The following is a 17,990-nucleotide window of genomic DNA, read 5'->3' as shown; positions in this document are numbered from 1 at the left end:
TCGAAAGTTTTCGGACGACTTCGCAACGACGCCGAGTGCGAGCTGTCAGATTTTGACGTTTCGGATGTCATGCTGTCAGTTCTGGTGCGACGACGACGACGACGACATCGTTTTGTTTTCACCCGAAGTTTTAGCATCAAAAATAGTGAAATTTTTGCAGAACGAAACAATTTTCTTCACTTTTGTTTGGTTTTTATGGAAATTTGTCGAGTTTGTGATGAATTTATTGTGCGCGATAGCGGAAATTAGTGTAGTGCGTGGGTAATTTTGTTGGGGAAGTTGGGAATTAAGCGGAAAATCAGCAGCGAGATTCGCGCTGCATCTGTGGCTGTGGTTGGTTGGTGGGGAAGTGATTCATCGTAGGTAGCGAACTGTGGACCATCAGAGCTGGGAACGACGGAACAAAGCCGTGGTGAACGAGCGAACAACCCTTTGGCAGCAGCAGCAGCCTCAGATGGATGGACACATAAACATTGACCATCCGCCGACGGTTGGGAGCGGTAGTGGACTGGGCGCTGGGGTGGGGCCTGGCGCTGGTGGCGGCGATTCGACCGATGGACGTGGCTCGTCGCGGAAGCGCTGGCAGAGAATGCCACAGGATGGTCCCGGGGCGCATCCGTCCTATGGGGTGAGTTGAAATTGTTTGCGCTGGTTCTGATGGCATTACGTTGGTGGGGTTGAACCTGGCTCACAAGTTGAGTGTTTTCGATACCAGGACCTTCACAATAGACTGGTTCATCTGCAGTAACACCAATTTTCGACTTCCAGACAAACGATTCCGTCCCCAACGTAACGATACGAGATCCGAGCAGTCGCGGTGCAAATCCTCCGCGGCCACCCGGAGGAGGTGATGGTCCGTCTGGATCGGCGGCGGCAGCCGCCCGGCAACGCGAGGAGGAAGAAGAAGGACTCAAATACGGTGCCCAGCACGTCATAAAGCTGTTCGTCCCGGTGACCCTATGCATGGTGGTCGTGGTGGCCACAATCAGTTCTATCAACTTCTACTCCACCAAAGATGTGTACCTGGTGTACACACCGTTCCACGAGCTGTCCGACGACACCACGACCAAGATCTGGAACGCGCTGGCCAACTCGATGATCCTGATGACTGTGATCGTGATCATGACAATACTGCTGATCGTGCTGTACAAGAAGCGCTGCTACAAGATCATCCACGGGTGGCTGATCATGTCCTCGCTGATGTTGCTCTTTCTGTTCAGCTATCTGTACCTGGAGGAGGTGCTGCGGGCGTACAACATTCCGTTCGACTATCCGACGGCGCTGCTGCTGATGTGGAACTTCGGGGTGGTCGGGATGATCTCGATCCACTGGCAGGGACCGCTGAGGTTACAGCAGGGCTATCTGATCTTTATTGCCGCCTTGATGGCGCTGGTCTTCATCAAGTATCTGCCCGAGTGGACCACCTGGGTGGTGCTGGCTGTGATTTCTATTTGGGGTAGGTTATCTGTCTGTCGACCACTGAATACAATGCTGATCCATCCTTCTTTTTCAGATTTAATTGCGGTTCTAACGCCCAAAGGACCCCTCCGAATTCTGGTGGAAACGGCCCACGAACGGAACGAGCAAATCTTCCCGGCGTTGATTTACTCTTGTAAGATCCCTTTCCCCTTTCATCAAAACGATCGTACCATCATGATGATCCTCCATTCTCTTCCAGCAACCATCATGTACTCGTACATGGGAACGCACTCGGACCCGAGTGAGGAAGCTCTCACCCGGAACAGTGGCGAACGGGCCATTGGCACCGGTGGTGCAGGCGGCACTGGCGGCGTTGGTCTTGGCGGTTATGGAACGACGGCTTCTCCGGTGCACGCGACGGGAGCGCCACAGACGGCGGCGACGACGTCACCAACGTCACCGAGCAACCCTGAAGGTACGCCACTGGTTACGTATCGGGTAAAGTCCGGTTCGCGTGGTGCCGAGCATGGTACGCTGCTTCTCTGTTTTCTTTTTAATTGCTTTTTACATACGATACGGTTAGTTTTTGGGCGAGGGATATGCTCGGTGCTGGGTTTGCATTGGTTTTCCAACTAACTGGATGATGGAACGTTCAGCTTAAGCTACTAACTAAAGAGATTCTTCGTTGGTTTTGATTGGTTTTTCTCGGTGATATTGATCACCGAGAAAAACCAATCAAAACTAACGAATAAAACAAACGGTGATCAAAACCAAATATTATAACTAAAGAGACTCTTACGAGGCTCTTCTTGAATCATGTTACCGGTTACGCAACAATGAAGCCTAGAATTTGTCGAAAAACTTTGTCGAAGACCACATGTTCAATTCTATATTAACACTCGTTCAACAAACGCGTGCAATATGAATGCTCCGCCCAATTCCTTCTGGCGGGTCTGTGTCATTTGGCATAAAGTCATTTGGCATAAGGTCGTTTGGCATAAGGTCACTTGGCATAAAGACATTTGGCATAACGGTCGTTTGGCATAATGGACACTTGGCATAACAAAGAAGGGTGCATTTCGATTATGCCAAATGTCTATTATGCCAAATGACCGTTATGCCAAATGTCTTTATGCCAAATGATCTTATGCCAAACGGCGTTATGCCAAATGACTTTATGCCAAATGTCCCGCTCCCCCTTCTGGCATACCTACTTCTAAAAATTGATTCTAAAATTTTCTTCTGGAGTTTCCCAAGAACTCCCTTGAGTTCCCCGGGAATGCTTCTAGAATTACTGTTAAAATTTCTACAGAAATTTCACATAAATTCCTCCGGGACCTTCATAAGGATCAGTTCATTGAGAAGTCCTCCTGGAGTTTCCCGAGCATTACTCTAAGAGTTCTCCAGACATTCCTCCAGGGATTTGAGGAGGAAATGCTTGACGAGTTTCCAGGCTATTTCTCCTGAAGTCCTGGAATTTCCGGGAATGGTCAGAATTTCCCCGGCATTTATTCTAGCAGTTCTACGGGAGTCCCTGAGAATTCTTCCAGGAATTTCTCGGAAATCCCTCCATGACTTCCCGATGAATACCACGGGAATTCCTTTAGAAGTCCCCTAAAAAATCCTGCAACTTTGGTGGTAGAATCCTTCTCGGAGTTCTTCCAAAAATTCCCTTCAGCCTTTCCACGAAATTTACTTCAGGAGTTCACCCAGAAGTCCTCCCAGCAATAATACCTGATTTTCTCCAGGACTTCCCTGGGATTTTCCCAGAGCTTATCTTAAAATTCCTGAAAAAGTTTCTCGAATATATTTCCACGAATTCCACGAAATTTCCCCTGGAATTACTCCGCAAGTTCATCCAGAATTTCTCTTGAAGTTGCTCTGGAATTCCTCCAGCAATTTCGTGGAAATTCCTTTAGGAATCCTTTGGAAATTCCTCTAGGATTTCCTCGAGAGTTCCTCCAGAAGTTCCTTGGGAATTCATCCAGAAGTTCTTCGGAAATTCCTCCAGGAGTTTGCCAAGAGTTCCGTCAGGAGTACCTCAAGAATTCTTTTATGGGTTTCTCGAGAATTCCTCTAGGAGTTCTTCGAGAATTGCTCTAGAAGTTCCTGGGGAATTTTCCCATGGGTTGCTCGTAAACTCCTACTGAAGTTCCCTGGAAACTTCTTCATATGTCCCCCGGAAATTCCCTTCAAAAGATCCACGATAATTTCTCCAGGAGTACCTCGGGAATTCTTCCAGGAGTTCCTCGGAAATTCTTACAGTAGTTCCTCGGGAATTCCTCCAGGACTTCATCGGGCATTCCTCACGGGATCCTCAAGAATTCCTGCTGTAGTTCCTCGAGTAGTCGAGAATCCCTCCAGCAGTTTCTCGAGAATCCCTCCAGAAGATTCTCGGGTATATCTCCAAGAGTTTCTCGGAAATTTATCCAGAAGTTCCTTTGGATTTTTTCTAGGGGTTTGTTGGGAGTTGTTAAGAATTCATCCAGGAGTTCCTCGGACATTCCTCGCAACACCTCGAACGTATCCCTGTCTATGGGATGTTAATGGTAGCATCCATTAGGTACGTCACGCTAAAATTGAGAATTTTCGACCCCCCTCCCTCCTCGAGGGTTAAGCACATCCTTTGGATATGGCCTGACTTTGATTGCCCTTTTGCCACCACACAAGCCATCCATAGGCCAACATTGGCCGAACAACAGTTGTGTAGATCCATTTGATATACCGTAATCCGGGGTATCATTGATCAGCGGGGTAACATTGATCGGCTTGACCCACCTCATGAAATGTTCAAACAAGCATTTTACATTGAATAAGTTTCTGCTATGGAATGGTATATTGTAATCTGCTATGATTTAGCTATTAAATGACATGCAATTTAAGAAAATTGAATTTCATAAACATTGAATTAAATCGATTTTTCCATAACTGTGTTTCGTAACGCAATGAGATACATTGTCAAACATTCATGCTTGGCGTGAATACTAGATACAATATGAGGTTCGAAATCACTGTATTACTTCAATATGATATCCTAGAGTTGGATTTAATAAACGAAACGTTTATGAAAGTGATATTTTTCAGTAAAATATACGATTTATTAAAAGTCGGCAATCAATTCCTTAAGCCATTGCCTACCTTTAGGCGTTATTCGTGGTTTAGAGATTTTTAATCCTCAAATAACTTAAAAAGTACATAATTTGTAATAATTTGGACAACATATTCGAGATCAGCGACCCCGAATTTAGTAAGTAAGGGTATTTTCAACACAAATGAACATTGATCACTGACATGATCAATGTTACCCCAAATCAACACAATCAAAAATTAGATTAAAAAACCTATTTGAACATGTTTTAAAGTTTTACAATACTTTTTCGATTAGCTTAACACATACTCAGAGGGCCAGTACTTGTTTTAAAAATATAAAACATGTAACGTTTGCTTTAACAAGAGAATTATTCAAGAAAGATAGAAAATTCTGATCAATGTTACCCCGGATTACGGTACTAGGGTTTTAGACCCCAAGTTTTACCAAAGGTTCGCCGGCATTGTCCGAAGGCTATACAAACTTTCTTGATTCTGAACGCAATGTGAGGTGTCCAGGAAAGCTTGGAATCAAGAATGACTCCAACGTACTTTACCTGTTCAGTCACATCGATTTCAGAATCAAAGAGACGCAAAGGTCGAACGTCATTACGGTTTCGCCTTTCCGTAAAAAGTACAACAGATGTTTTACTCGGATTAACCGAAGCATCAGGTCGAAAAGGGTGGTGATACACATACCAACTAACAATGCTAGGTAGTCGTCGGCAAAACCATAAGTAGGAAAACCGCTATTATTGAGTTGCCTCAATAGCGTATCTGCTACGAGATTCCACAAAAGCGGTGACAAGACTCCCCCTTGGGGGCATCCACAAACACTCAATTTCCTAATCCCTGCTAGACGCAATGTCGAGAAGAGATATCGGTTTTTAAGCATTTGATGAATCAAATTGAAAATCATTGGAGATATACCATGACTCCGTGCCTCTTCCAATATGGCATCGAAAGGCACATTGTCAAAGGCACCCTCGATATCTAAGAAAACACCCAAACAAGATTGCTTTTGAGCGAATGCTTTCTCGATATTGTAAACAACCTTGTGTAAAAGAGTCACAGTGGACTTACCAGATTGGTAGGCATGTTGGTTCACATGAAGAGGCACATTGGCCAGATGAACATCACGGATGTGATGATCCACAATGCGTTCTAAGCATTTCAGAAGAAAATAGGTCAAGCTGATAGGTCTGAAACTCTTTGCTTCTTCATACGACGCACGACCCACTTTCGGAATAAACTTCACAGTAATATCCCGCCAGGATTTGGGAATATACCCTGTAGCAAAACTGCGAACAAATATTTTTTTTTTTCAAAACATGTTTGAAATGATCAAATCCCTTCTGAAGCAAAATAGGATAAATCTGCCCCAGGAGATTTGAAAGGAACAAAGCTATTAAGTGCCCACTCAATCGATTCTATTCTCCGAGCCGAAGCCAGGGAATCGTAACTACAAGAAAAGACATCAGGTTCATCCGAAGATGTAATATCCACACATCCAGGGAAGTGTGTGCTGAATAAGCATTCCAGAACTTCCTCATCAGAGGAAGTCAGATCGCCATTTGGCAAACGAAGCTTGTTCACTCGGAAATCCTTAGATTTCGCAAGGATTTTATTTAACCGACTGACTTCACTCAAACAGGAAACATGTTTTTTCCAGCCGGATCGTTCAGCAGATAATTCTACTAGAGCAAAGCGTTATGTCTAACACTTCCTCTCTAGCAGATACCATGCAGGTTGGGCGGTTGCCTATGTTAAGTAATGCAAGATCTGTACTACTTAAGTACTCCATCAAACTGGAGCCTCTCATAATGTCTGAGCTGCCCCAGATGAGCAGTAGCATCACTGCCAACAATTAGCGGAAGGCCTTTTGAAGTACAGTATGCGATGACTTGTTTGAAAGCATCCGTAGGGGATGGTTCATCATGCGGTAAATAAACCAAACAATAGACGTATTTCCTGTTGAGGTTTCCAACAGATACATCAATTGTGATAGCACATACATCTCTGGTGGTTAGTTCAGAGATGAGTGTAGCAACTATTGCGTTGTTGACAAGCACACAGGCTCGAGGCATGACACGCGAGTTTGTCATTTCATGTTTACTGAAAGTAGCAAACACCGGGTTCACAAGGTTTCCTAGATAGAATTTCCCCTTACAGAAGTAAGGTTCTTCGCAGAGTGTCTGAAAACTCATGTATACATGAACGAACGAGACAGTGTGCCATGCGCTTGTTTGAAATGCGTCTCATGAAAAAAAAATGAGATTTGAGATCATAGCATGCTCATGAAAAATCCAGTGTACGTGCCTCAATGTGACGTCTCATGAGACTCGTCTCATTGAGATGCTTGCTGGTTATTTAAAACGAACTGCTTACTTACCTTACCGGTCAGGCTTAGGCCGGGGTGGCCTCTGCTGTACATAGTAGTCGCCTCCATTCCACTCGGTCCATGGCTGTTTGTCTCCAGCTCCGCACTCTGCGTAGGGTCCGCAGATCGTCCTCCACTTGGTCGACCCACCTTGCTCGCTGCGCTCCACGTCTTCTTGTACCGGTCGGATGACTCTCGAGAACCATTTTAGTCGGGTTGCTATCCGACATCCTGATGACGTGACCCGCCCACCGTAGCCTCCCGATTTTTGCGGTATGGACGATGGTTGGTTCTCCCAGCAGCTGATGCAGCTCGTGGTTCATTCGCCTTCTCCAAGTCCCGTCTTCCATCTGCACTCCGCCGTAGATGGTACGCAACACCTTCCGTTCGAAAACTCCAAGGGCGCGTTGGTCCTCTGCACGTAGGGTCCATGTTTCGTGCCCATAGAGGACGACCGGTCTAATCAACGTTTTGTAGATGGTTAACTTCGTGTTACGGCGAACTTTATTCGGTTGTAGAGTTCTGCGGAGTCCAAAGTAGGCACGATTTCCTGCCACAATGCGCCTCTGAATTTCTCTGCTGGTGTCGTTGTCGTCGGTCACCAGTGAGCCCAAGTACACGAATTCTTCAACCGCCTCGATTTCATCACCGTCGATATGAATTCGGGGTGGCGGGCGCGGTGATTCCTCCCTGGAGCCCTTTGCCATCATGTACTTTGTCTTCGACACATTAAGGACAGACTTGTAAGAATCCCAAAATGGCCGCCACAATGGCCGACTTTGGCACCTACTCACGATTTCGAGAGCACAAATCTCTTCGTAAACAAAACCTGCGCAGCTGATCTTTTTATTTTAAGCTTATTACAAGTGAGCAAGAACAGAATAATAAAATGCCTGGTTGTGTAAAGCTTGCTTCTTGAGATTTGTGCGTTTGAAGTTTTGATGCACTGTTCAAGCGGGATGTCAAGACGTTTGTCCTTAATGACTAATCCGATTCGCCTGGCTTCATTCTTTAGTCGGATGTACGTTTCTGCCATCGTCTCAAATTTACGAGCAATAATATCAATATCATCGGCGAAACCAAGCAGCTGAACGGACTTCATGAAAATCGTCCCACTCGTGTTTATCCCCGCTCTTCTTATTACACCCTATTTTTTACTATACAATGCTTATCACACTTTCACAACTCCCCCCCCCCCCCCCTCTACCCTAGGAACGTGACTTACTTAATGGATGGCCCCTTTAGAATTTCCACTAGGAGTTCCTTAGAAATTTATTCATTCATTCGTAAAATCCTTTAGAGGAGTTTTTTCTGAAACTCCTCCAGGAGGCGTTCGGGCAGATTCCGCGGGAATTTAACCAGGGGTTCATCGGCAATATCTCCATAAGTTCCACGGAAATTCCTGCATGGGTTTCTTGGGAATTGTACTAGGATTTCCTCAGGAGTTTATCCGTATATTCCCTATAAATATCTCCGGAAGTTCCCGAAAATTCTCCCAATAGTTCCTCGGAAATCCCGCCAGGAGTTCCCGAGGATTTCCTAGAGGTATTCGTGCGGCACATCCACATGCGTTTCTGATAAACTCCTGGAGAATTCTCGAGAATGCTGTAGGAATTCTGGAGAAATGCCCGAGGGACTTCTGGTGGAATTCCAAATGAACTCCTGGAGACATCTTAACAGGACAAGTATTCGGACAAATCTGCGGGAAATTCTGGAACAATGCTGTGGTGGGAATTTCCGAAAAAATAACCTTGTTGGAAGGTTTAGAAAGAACCTCTGCTTTTTAAGGACACAAACGTCATGAAATCCCGCTTCAACAGTGCATCAGAACTTAAAACGCACAAATCTCTCGAAGCAAGTTTCAAACAACAGTGCATTTTATTATTCTGTTCTTATTCAAGCTTGAAATAAGAAGCTCAGGTGCGCTGGCTTTGTTTACGAAGAGATTTGTGCCCTCGAAATCGTGAGTAGGTGTCAAAGTCGGCCATTGTGGCGGCCATTTTGGGATTCTAACAAGTCTGTCCTTAAGGACAAACGTCTTGACATCCCGCTTGAACAGTGCATCAAAACTTCAAACGCACAAATCTCAAGAAGCAAGCTTTACACAACCAGGCATTTTATTATTCTGTTCTTGCTCACTTGTAATAAGCTTAAAATAAAAAGATCAGCTGCGCAGGTTTTGTTTACGAAGAGATTTGTGCTCTCGAAATCGTGAGTAGGTGCCAAAGTCGGCCATTGTGGCGGCCATTTTGGGATTCTTACAAGTCTGTCCTTAAAGATTTTCGAGGAACTAAAGGGAGAATACTCAAATAAATTCTAGAAATAATTGTGTTCATTCTGCGAATGGAGTGACGTGAGAAAAGTCGGAGTCGTATATCTAGGTGAGAAATCTCGACTCGAATGAGGTGACTCTCCATTTGATTTACACGGCGAGTCACTTCATTCGAGACGGGATTCCTCACCTCGATATACGACTCCGACTTTCCTCACGTCACTCCATTCGCAGAATGAGCACAAATGTCTTTCAGATCCACTAGTCTCTGCCCAGCAACTCCTATCCCTACCTCCTCGTGGTACCGGCTGGAAACTACGAGCAACCTTAGGGACGATCGGGTAACCAATCCCGGTGGGAACTTTAGTCGTAGGCTGACAGGGAAGGGGGCGGGATTTGCTTCGGCAAACCTGAGCGTCTGTTCTCCAGGAGGAGCGGCTCACAACAGCGTCTGATCCCCATGTTAGGGGCGGTTGATCAACGTTCGAGTGCCAGGGAAGGACTCTAAGCTCAACTGCACAACATGGTCCTCCGGAATGTAGGGACACCAGCCCTACGAGCTAGCCATTAAAAAAAACATTGTAAAGGAAAATCAGCAACAGAACAATACGAACTGAAACCAACCGCAACGACCCCAGCGAACAAAAAGGACTTGCGATTGGAAACTCGGTACGTGGAACTGCCGATCTCTCAACTTCATTGGGAGCACCCGCATACTCGCCGATCTCCTGAAGAACCGCGGGTTCGGCTTCCCAGCGCTGCAGGAGGTGTGTTGGACAGGATCCATGGTGCGAACGTTTAGAGTGCGGCAACACACGTGAGCTGGGAACAGCTTTTATCGTGATGGGCGACATGCGGAGGCGCGTGATCGGTTGGTGGCCGATCGACGAAAGAATGTGCAGGTGGTTGAGGATCAAGGGCCGATTCTTCCACTCCAGCATAATAAACGTGCACAGCCCACACTCTGGAAGCACTGATGATGACAAGGACAAATTTTACGCACAGCTCGAACGCGAGTACGATCGCTGCCCAAGCCACGACGTCAAGATCATCATTGGAGGTTTAAACGCTCAAGTAGACCAGGAGGAGGAACTCAGACCGACAATTCCAAAGTTCAGCGCTCAATAGCTGACGAACGAAAATGGCGTACCGTAAACCGGGGTCAAATTGATCAGAGGGGTGAAATTGATCACTCGAGTACTACATTGTAATTCCATACTAGGAACTCTTAAGCGTCGTAATGATCCTAAACTTTTAACGTCATCTGATTCGTAGATGTATAGAGATGAGTGTAGACTTTTAATTTTTTAGAAAATGTTAGTTTTGCCTTATTTTTTCAAGTAATTTGCAATGTATTTTTCATTTAGCTGAAATCATTGCTACTAAACAATCAATTGCTAATAGGACTTCCCGTGAATTCTCTGTTTTAACATTTTTGTGGAGCCTTGGTAGGGATGTAATGCAGCTAATCAGAAAATGAAATAGTTATAAAAAGTTCATTTTATGAAGAAATAGTTATTTTTTGTGATAGAAACCACTTATTTTAAATGAAATTGCCTACCTTTAGGCGTTTAAGGGGAAATTTCAAAATTTTATTTTGCATTTAAAGTAATAAATTCACTAGTTGTAAGATTTCAAACGCGTTATTCGGTTTTAGAAGAGCAAAGTTAAGCGGAGAAGGAAATTTTCCTTTCCAACCGATGCTTAATTGTATACTGATCAATTTCGCCCCAAAGTGGCATTTTCAATATTTTTATATTTGAAGTTATTTAACTTAAAGTGTAAATTTGTTGAACAAAATTCTGTCACATGGTTCCATGGAGATCCACTGGGTACTGGTTTTACAGAAATTCTTTTGGCAATATTTAAACAGGCACTGATGTTATCCACAAAAGTTGATTTTAAGTGATCAATTTGACCCCGTATTACGGTACGCCTCATCGATTTCTCCGCCTCCAAGAACATGGCCATTCGTAGCACCTTCTTTCAGCACAGCCTCCCTTATCGTTACGCCTGGAGATCACCACAGCAGACAGAATCTCAAATCGACCACGTTCTGATTGACGGACGGCACTTCTCCAACATTATCGAGACGTCGGGACCTATCGTGGCGCCAACATCGACTCCGACCACTATCTGGTGATGGTCAAACTGCACCCAAAACTCTCCGTCATCAACAATGTACGGTACAGGCGACCGCCACGGTACAACGAGGGCGAGCTCGATGAGGCCCCTCTAGAGGACTGCTGGAGTACAGTGAAAGCAGACATCAACGACGATGCCGAGAGCACCATCGGGTACGTGGAACGGAATCGACGGAACGAATGGTTCGACGAAGAGTGCAGAACAGTTTTGGAGGAGAAGAATGCAGTGAGAGACCCGACAGAACGTGGAACGTTACAAACAGAAGCGGAAACAGCAGACCCGCCTCTTTCGAGAGAAAAAGCGCCGCCTGGAAGAAGCGGAGTGCGAAGAAATGAAACTGCTGTGCCGTTCCCAAGAAACTCGGATGTTATATCAGAAGCTCAACGCATCCCGCAACAACTTCGCGCCGCGAGCGGAAATGTGCAGGGATAAGGACAGAGGCCTCTTGACGTACGGACGTGAGGTGATCGAAAGGTGGAAGCAGCACTTTTATCAGCATCTGAATGGCGTGGAGGACGTAGGCACAGGAGACCACAGCAAGCGGAGGACGAAAATGAACCAACTCCCACAAGTCAAGGATGCCATTCATCAGCTCAAAACCAACAAATCAGCTGGTAAGGATGGTATCGCCGCAGCTGAACTTATCAAGATGGGCCCAGAAAAGTTGGCCACCTGTCTGCACCGGCTAATAGTCAGAATCTGCGAAACCGAACAGCTACCGGAGGAGTGGAAGGAAGGGGTAATCTGCCCTATTCACAAGAAGGGCGACCATTTGGAATGTGACAACTTCAGAGCGATCACTATTTTGAATGCTGCCTACAAAGTGCTATCCCAGATCATCTTCCGTCGTCTGTCACCTAAAACGGATGAGTTCTTGGGAAATTATCAAGCCGGCTTCATCGACGGCCGGTCGACAATGGACCAGATCTTCACAGTACGGTAAATTCGCCAGAAATGCCGTGAGTACCAGGTCCCAACGCATCACCTGTTTATCGACTTCAGTATCGACCGCGCAGAGCTATAGAGAATCATGGACGAAAACGAAAGCTGACTAGACTGATTAAAGCAACGATGGACGGTGTGCAAAACTGCGTAAGGGTAAGGCCGTGGAGCGCAGGGAGCGAGCACGATGGACGAACTAGGTGGAGCGCGATCTGGTGAGCATTGGGCGTGACCGAGGAGTATGCTTTGTGTTTAACCCGGGAGCGGTCGCATCGTGTACTGAGTATTATGCGTTGCGCGAAAATTTGTACGCGCAAGCGCCCATACATCTCCGCCTGTAAGAAAAATCATTTCGGTGTTTTCGGCGCAGTATTACTTGGCCAATTCGCGCACTTATTGTAGAAGACACCAGAACGATTAAACATACCAGCGGAGGTCTATTAGCGATTTTGCACCTTTTTCGCTCTCTATTTTCTTGCAACGGGTAAACACGCACCATGAAAAAAGCATGCTTGTGGTACACAGTGTGTGCAAGGTGCCGCTGAGGGTGTCCGAAGACGCGACTGCTCGAGGGTTAATGAAAAAAAAAACTGCAAAACATTCAGCTCGAAAGAAGAATATACAATGCCATCAAATCACGCAAATGGGTTCAACGAAAGGCAAAAGCAAAAGCTGGCCACCACCTCCGGTACAAAATCGACCGTTACAAACCGTATCATCGATTGCGAATGGCTTATCAAGCAATGGAGTCCGCATATAATGAAAATTTTCCATACATTGCGAATGCCGTTTTAAATAGGAGCTTGGCGGCGATTGCTCGTGTTGGTTTGTTTCGAACTTCAGCTTCGGCACGATGGGTGCCCTTAATCACATATTTCAAACAGTGCTCTTGGTAGTGACCGCAACTGCTACACGTGCTCATAATTTCTGCGATTGCCCTTGTAGCAGAGCTTCGGAATTGATACTGCAACCGTACTTCCCAACGGGTTCTGCCTGTGTCAGACTAAAGAACACACATGAATGGAAAGATATGTATCTGAGCGACTACATGGAAGATGGAGGACGCATGCCATACGTGGACCTAACACCATATACCGGTGGCCCAATTCCGATACATAAGCACACTGCTTACTGGAAGCTGTACTATCCGTGGAAGAACGGTACGGGTCAGATTCCGTACGTGATACAAAACATTCTCACATTGGATTTCCTGGTTCCAACAAGACAACACACCCCAAATCACTACGATCGAGTCGTTGTGGCCAAGCCGGAACTGACCGCCAAAAGCTTGTGGACGTTCTTCACTGGTGGCGGGAGTGTTGGGTTGAAGATCCAAAACTTTGTATTGAAAGAATATCTACAAATGGACTTTGTATTGAGGGGTAAAGTACGATCCGATGGCAGAGTTTTTACAAACATGAAGACACCGGAATGGTCGAAACGGCTTGGCGAACATTGGGATCCCCCATCGGCGAATGGCGGATGGGAATTAAGAAAGTGTCAATTTTTCCAATGAGTAATGCAATTTGCGAAATAAATTACTGTCCATGAAGCAGTGCTCGCGTTTAGACATCCTTTGGAGTTTACTCTTCCACTAACAACACCCAAATTCCCGTGACACCTAGGCCTGAGAGATCGTAGAGCTGTCTACATTTTTCATAGGTGTTCAACACTAACCATCCTTTCCCATCCCTCAGCAGTCGCAAGGACGTGGCCAGGACAGTGCTCGATCATTGGAGGATTGCGTCAGTCTTGTCAAAGAGTCAGAGATTAGTCCCAAATCTTTGTGCTTCGGTTCGGACGGGAAGGAGGCAACCCTCATAACACCGGTCTAGAACTATACCATCTACGAATTTGTGCGACTCGCTAAATGCTAATGCTAATGAAGCAATGCTCGTTTAGACTTCATTTTAGTGTCGCTCGCCATATCTGAACCTATAGAAAAAAATGTTAATTTTGTTATTACATCAAATTGATGTAATCAATTTAGATAAAACTGAATCATAATCATCATCTCCATAATAAACGGTTCATGGCTGTCAATCTCCAACCTCGGTCGAGCCTAACGCTATCTAATTCTCTTTCCACCTAATACGCCAACTTTGCACGATGCCGTCCAGATCCTCTTCAAGGGGAATGACATATCCTTTTCTAACCGGAATATCCGAATTTATCCGTTTCTAACCGTCGCTAACCGTTGCTAAGCGAGCTGCTAAGTGAGTAAAAGTTAGACGCGGTTAGCGACGGTAAGAAACGGATTAATGCGGATATTCCGGTTAGAAAAGGATATGTCATTCCCCTTGATCCTCTTGTACCGTCCGGATCTCTTGCTAACACTAGTTTTGCAGGGTTGCTGTCCGACATTCTCACAACATGCCCTGCGTTCGAGCTTTTGACGCCTTCCGGATGCTAGGTTCATCATAGAGTACAGCGAGCTCATGGTTCATCCTTCGCCGCCACTCACCATTCTCCTGCACAGCACCAACATGGTTCTAAGCACTCGACGCTCAAACAGTTCGAGTGCTTGCATGTCCTCTTTGAACACAGCCCTGGTTCCGTGCCCGTAGAGAACCACCGGTCTTATCAGCGTCTTGTACATAGTGCATTTCATGCGAGAGTCAATCTTTTTCGATCACAGGTTCTTGTGGATCCCGTAGCAGGCCCGCTTTCCACTTGATAGAGTGTGCCTCATGAAATCGACAGATTGTTTACCATATTCAAACTTTTCATCATTCACTGGCTCTTCATACTCCTTTTTAGTAGAGGCGTACATATGGATTTGATTTCTGTAGACTAGTCTCCAGCTCATTAAACACTTGCAACAAGTCTATTTTGCTGAAGAATCGACAGCCATCGAGGCGTGGCATTATTCCCTTGAAGGTCGGTGGTAATGGGTGTCAATCGAAAATGATGGCCTTATTCGCTTGCCGCATATCGGCGCATAGGCGAACATTTCTTTCTGCAGTTCTCCGGTGTCACCACCAACGGTGAGACCCAGGCAATCTTCAGTGAAGCTAACTTGAGTATATCCTGTTGCAATAACGCCTCCAATTTCTCTTCGACTGGTTTTTGCAATGGAATAGGAAATCGCCTACACGATTGCAGCACTGGTACCACGTCTTAGTTGATTTTTACCTCTACTTGAACGCTTTCAAGTTTTGCAACTGTTGGTTTTGTTCGCTGAGTCATGAAGTCCATCCCTTCCTACTAACAAACTTCCTTCCTGTGACAACCGTTGGGATGCGGAGGTACACACGGTATCTAGCAGTAACGGATGTCATACTAACATTCCTTCCCTTCCCCGATGACCGTAAGGACGTGGCCGGCGCCGGTACTGACAATATAAAGTTTTGAACCTTCAAAATTGCACGTTAAGGATGGAAAGCTACACCCAGGCCTCATCCCAGGGAACCGTGCAATGTTGACTGTTCTGGTCAGTAACGGAGTAGCAATTACGAATTGTACGGTCATGTCATGCTCATGGTTTTGCTTGCTGAGTCACGTTGAAGTCTTCTCCGCGAACTTCTAGAATTCCCAGATCTGTTGATGTTTCCTTACTGAACAGGTTCACTCCTTTCTGTTGATCCACTGCGTATCTTAGGTGACTTACTTTGCTAGACTGCGTAGAAAAGTTAGTATTGATCACTTTATGTGAACACAAGCAGTTCGCGAAATGGTCGGCTAGTTCACACCGAATACACACTGTCTTTTTTCCTGCTTGCTAGTGGAATCCTCGGTTGAAGTCCTCGCAAAAAAACAGTTTCCTTTGCTTCGTCCGTTTCCAATGCCATAAGCTCCTTATTTCGATGAACGGTTTCAATGGTCTCCAGTCTACTCGGCCCATGGCTGTGTGTCTCCAGTTCCGCAATCTGCGAAGGGTCCGCAAATCGTCCTCCACTTGATCGACCCACCTAGTTCGCTGCGCACCACGTCTTCTTGTATCGGTCGGATGACTCTCGAGAACCATTTTAGTTGCTATCCGACATCCTGATGACTTGACCCGCCCACCGTAACCTTCCGATTTTCGTGATGTGTACGAAGGTTGGTTCTCTCAGCAGCTGATGCTGCTCGTGGTTCATTTGCCTTCGCCATGTCCCGTCTTCCATCTGCACTCCGCCGTATATGGTACGCAACATCTTTCGTTCGAAAACTACAAGGGTGTGTTGGTTCTCTGCTCTTAGGGTCCATGCTTCGTGTCCATAAAGGACTACCGATCTAATCAGCGTTGTAGTTACATTCACCGTCATCAACTTCTTCTTGAGAATCACCTCCCGTACTTCTTCCGTAATGCAGTGAGCGATTGCTTGCTCCGCAATCCTCGAGTCAAGTACAGCTCCGTAGCCGCAAATTCTTCCTTGTGAGTTGGTCGGTTATTTCGTCTTCCTTTTAGTCTGATGCTGCGAAACACGAACCCCGCATACGGGACTTGAACAGCCGGGATGAAGGCTTGTGAACTGCAAGTTTTGTGAGACTGATTTCATGGTTTTTGTAGAACTTTCGCATAAGTAACCCTGAATGAAGGGAGTTAGAAGCCTTCTATTCAACTGCTATTAGTACATTTTAAAAGTTTTTACCATGCACATCATCTAAGTACGCACGGCGATCTATCTAGCTTTAGTTCCTTGATTCTGCAAAGAAAATTATTCTAAGACCTTCTTCACCATTTCTGCAAGCAGCGGATCAATCCGGCGGTTTCACCCAGGAATGGAGCAACAGCAGCGATCAACGCGTGGCCCGACGGCAGATCGAAGTCCAGGCCAACATCGCCGGCAATCCGAACCGGCCGGAATACCGCACGGTGACGGCCGATCGCGATCCCAGGGCGACCGGTGACTCCCAGCAGGTCCCGCTGTACGAGCAAGCCGAAGAGCGTACGTTTACGATTCTATAACTTCTTTTTGAGTGGTTTGAGCTTATAATACATTATGGTGGTTTCTTTCCAGGTGGTATCAAGCTCGGACTGGGCGATTTCATCTTCTACTCGGTGTTGGTCGGCAAAGCGTCCAGCTACGGCGACTGGAACACAACCATTGCCTGCTTCGTGGCCATTTTGGTGGTGAGTATCCCCACGGTTCGTTTCATCCAGACGTCTGAATTTACGTTGCGGTTTCTCCACTTCCCTTGTAGGGTCTCTGCCTGACGTTGCTCCTGTTGGCCATCTTCCGGAAGGCCCTGCCGGCGCTGCCGATCTCAATCTTCTTCGGACTGATATTCTGCTTCGTGACCAGCGTCATCGTGAAGCCCTTCACCGAGGCGCTCGCATCCGAGCAGGTGTTCATTTAGTTGGGTGTTCCGCTAGGGCGAAGACACCGACGTGACGGTTGGAACCCGTGTTGCTTTTTTACTGCTTATCCTACCCCGATAATATTCCTGGCTACTTTATAAGCACTAGTACTCTACTATAACTACTTCAAAGTGTAAGCGAAACAAAGTGTCCAACTGTGAGCGATAACAAGTGACTATACAAGAGAAACTCTCATATTATTACCGTAAAATGTAGCGTCGTAAGCAAAGCAAATATTAATCTAGAGAAGAAATTAACACACATTTCATCGATTTTAAATCAGCAAAAGTTGAACTGTTTTTTGTACAATTCATCATCATCATTAGAATTCGCCTCTACTCTACTGATAGGGAATCCCATTTGCGAAACAATAAAAACTCTAAATATTCAAACAAGCGGCTTCGACGTAACGTTTTATTCTTCGAACAGCATTCCAATCCGTTATCCGGCGATTCTTCCTT

The 17,990-nt window shown here is 45.9% G+C and overlaps 1 protein-coding gene across 3 annotated transcripts; it reads left to right on the top strand.

Annotated features, from left to right (window-relative positions):
* Positions 1-102: 102 nt before the first annotated feature.
* LOC109405451 (presenilin homolog) lies at positions 103-17,924 on the top strand. Of its 3 annotated transcripts, none has more exons than XM_019678521.3 (7): positions 103-628; positions 769-1,456; positions 1,514-1,612; positions 1,679-1,894; positions 16,922-17,116; positions 17,189-17,301; positions 17,373-17,924. In XM_019678521.3, the coding sequence occupies exons 1-7, from the start codon at positions 455-457 to the stop codon at positions 17,526-17,528; spliced, it is 1,641 nt and encodes a 546-aa protein (XP_019534066.3). In that variant the 5' UTR covers positions 103-454; the 3' UTR covers positions 17,529-17,924. The 3 variants fall into 3 exon arrangements, with proteins under 3 accessions (XP_019534066.3, XP_019534063.3, XP_019534064.3); XM_019678518.3 differs by having other exon boundaries at positions 1,679-1,948; positions 16,919-17,116; XM_019678519.3 differs by having other exon boundaries at positions 119-628; positions 1,679-1,948.
* The last annotated feature ends 66 nt before the right edge of the window (positions 17,925-17,990 follow it).

The sequence above is a fragment of the Aedes albopictus genome, chromosome 1, assembly GCF_035046485.1.
Source record: "Aedes albopictus strain Foshan chromosome 1, AalbF5, whole genome shotgun sequence".
Taxonomy (NCBI): Eukaryota; Metazoa; Arthropoda; class Insecta; order Diptera; family Culicidae; genus Aedes; species Aedes albopictus.
The sequence above is the reverse complement of the archived record's forward strand: the minus strand, read 5'-3'. Positions and strand labels throughout refer to the sequence as shown.